Genomic DNA, 2,307 nt, shown 5'->3' on the forward strand with positions numbered 1-2,307 from the left:
TATACTGTAAGGCAGTACGGACTCCTGCTGAGCCTACAGAGTATCTCCTTTTCCCTGAAGCATTCTTTGGCAGAGAAACCCAGAGCTCTGGGCAGGAGAAAGTCTTCTTCAGAAGAAGATGCAGTGAGGATGCAGTCTTGGTGACGATGTTTTCTATGAAATATGGTTTACTTCTTGATCAGAGAAGTCTATGTAACACATCTTCTTTTCCTCCATGGACAGCCAACCATTCCCTGAGGCAGCAAATGTCCAACAGGAGCTTCCCCACTGAGTTCCTCCTCCTGCCATTCGCAGACACACGTGAGCTGCAGCTCCTGCACTTCGCGCTCTTCCTGGGCATCTACCTGGCTGCTCTTCTGGGCAACGGCCTCATCCTCACTGCCGTAGCCTGCGACCACCGCCTCCACACCCCCATGTACTTCTTCCTCCTCAACCTCGCCCTTATCGACGTGGGCTCCATCTTCACCACTGTCCCCAAATCCATGGCCAATTCCTTGTGGGACACCAGGGTCATTTCCTATGCAGGTTGTGCTGCCCAGGTCTTCTTTTTCGTTGTCTTTGTTGCAGCAGAGTTTTCTCTTCTCATCATCATGGCCTATGATCGCTACGTTGCCATCTGCAAACCCCTGCACTACGGGACAATAATGGACAGCAGAGCTTGTGTCAACATGGCAGCAGCTGCCTATGGCAGTTCTTTTCTCTATGCTGTGCTGCACATTGACAATACCTTTTCCCTTCCCCTCTGCCAAGGTAATGTCTTGGACCAGTTCTTCTGTGAAATTCCCCAGATCCTCAAGCTCTCCTGCTCAGATGCCTACCTCAGAGAAGTTGGGCTTGTTGTGGTTAGTGCTATTTTAGCATCGGGGTGTTTTGTTTTCCTTGTGCTGTCCTATGTGCAGATCTTCAGGGCTGTGCTGAGGATCCCCTCACAGCAGGGCCGGCACAAAGCCTTTTCCACATGCTTCCCTCACCTGGCCGTGGTCTCCTTGTTTCTTAGTACTGTCACATTTGCCTACCTGAAGCCCCCCTCCATGTCCTCCTCCTCCCTGAATCTTTTGCTGGCAGTTCTGTACTCGGTGTTGCCTCCAGCAGTGAACCCCCTCATCTACAGCATGAGGAACCAGGAGCTGAAGGTTGAAGTTAGGAAACTGATTTGGGGGATGTTTTTCAGTACTCACAAAAATCCTTTCAGTCTCCAGTACCAATAACAAACCCCAGTACATCCCCTTCCAGGCTCGTGTCTTGGTTGTTCAAATTGTTAAAATTAAAGTTGAAATTAATATTAATATTAAAATTAAAAATAAAATTAAAATTAATTAATTTATTTTTTGGTCATTTTGTGTGCTTGTGTTTCTTGCATTCCTACAGAAGAGTTTGGATTCCCCACCCCCCCAATGAATAGGAATGAATGAACCTGTTTTGTCCAATATGGAGGCTGTATAAATGTGTGTCTAACACTGAGTCAGTGAAGACTCTCTCATGACATCTCTGTAATAAAACGGAATTACCCCAATGCCATGCCTGAAGTCTGGGCTTTCCTTCCCAAATCAGTGCTAAGAAAAGGCCCAATGAATTGCTCCCTACAAGAGTCTGTTCCTGCTTTGGTTATGGAGGGAATGGCTCATTGTTGCATTGTGACCTGTCAGACACCAAGGGCTAGATTTAACACTCACCCACGGGTGTCTGCTCACAGCAGAGGCAGCGAATGGTCACTGTATTATGTAGCCAGGGCTTTTCCCACATGTAGATGATGATGTCAGGAGGGGAATCTGGAGCTGCCTGCAGAGCCCAGGGTACCTCTAGGGACAGCGAAGCCTGGTGTGGGCAGTGACTGCAGCCCTTCAGAAAGTGAGAGATCTCCCACTATGGGCTCAGTCACAGGGAAAGAACTAAAGCCACGTATTCACAGGGAACCTGTGACTCTGCAGTCTCAGAGAAGAGAGTGGGCACTTGCAAGACAGAGGGAAGGGGAGCTAGGGAGTTAATCATTTTCCCCTTCATGAAGTACCTCTGTCTGGTCCAGCCCAGTGATCCGGACCTGGCTGAGTCTGCTTCCCACTCTGACTAGCACGGCCATGCAGATTTATCCCACGGAACACAGACCATTTGCTTTGCAAATAAGTACCAAAGCTTGGGGACCACATGTGGGGAGCACAGGGACCGCCATTCCCCACTGTCCAAGGGGAGCTGATCTTTGAAATTTGACCAGCTCCATCCTCCTTCTGGCATCAGTGTCTATACTGGGGGAACAGACACCAAGACAGTGGATCAACACTGGGTCATGGGCCCAGAAATTTTCAAAACCCA

General features: G+C 48.9%; 1 protein-coding gene across 1 annotated transcript; it reads left to right on the forward strand.

Annotated features, from left to right (window-relative positions):
• Window positions 1–245: 245 nt before the first annotated feature.
• On the forward strand, window positions 246–1,208 carry LOC309891082 (olfactory receptor 14C36-like; the record flags this gene model as incomplete). The annotated part of the gene is made up of 1 exon (XM_082785466.1): window positions 246–1,208. One exon carries the CDS (start codon window positions 246–248, stop codon window positions 1,206–1,208), a length of 963 nt encoding a protein of 320 aa, XP_082641592.1.
• Window positions 1,209–2,307: the final 1,099 nt, after the last annotated feature.

The sequence above is a fragment of the Aythya marila genome (assembly GCF_965140915.1).
Source record: "Aythya marila genome assembly, contig: HAP1_HAP1_SCAFFOLD_154, whole genome shotgun sequence".
Lineage (NCBI taxonomy): Eukaryota > Metazoa > Chordata > Aves > Anseriformes > Anatidae > Aythya > Aythya marila.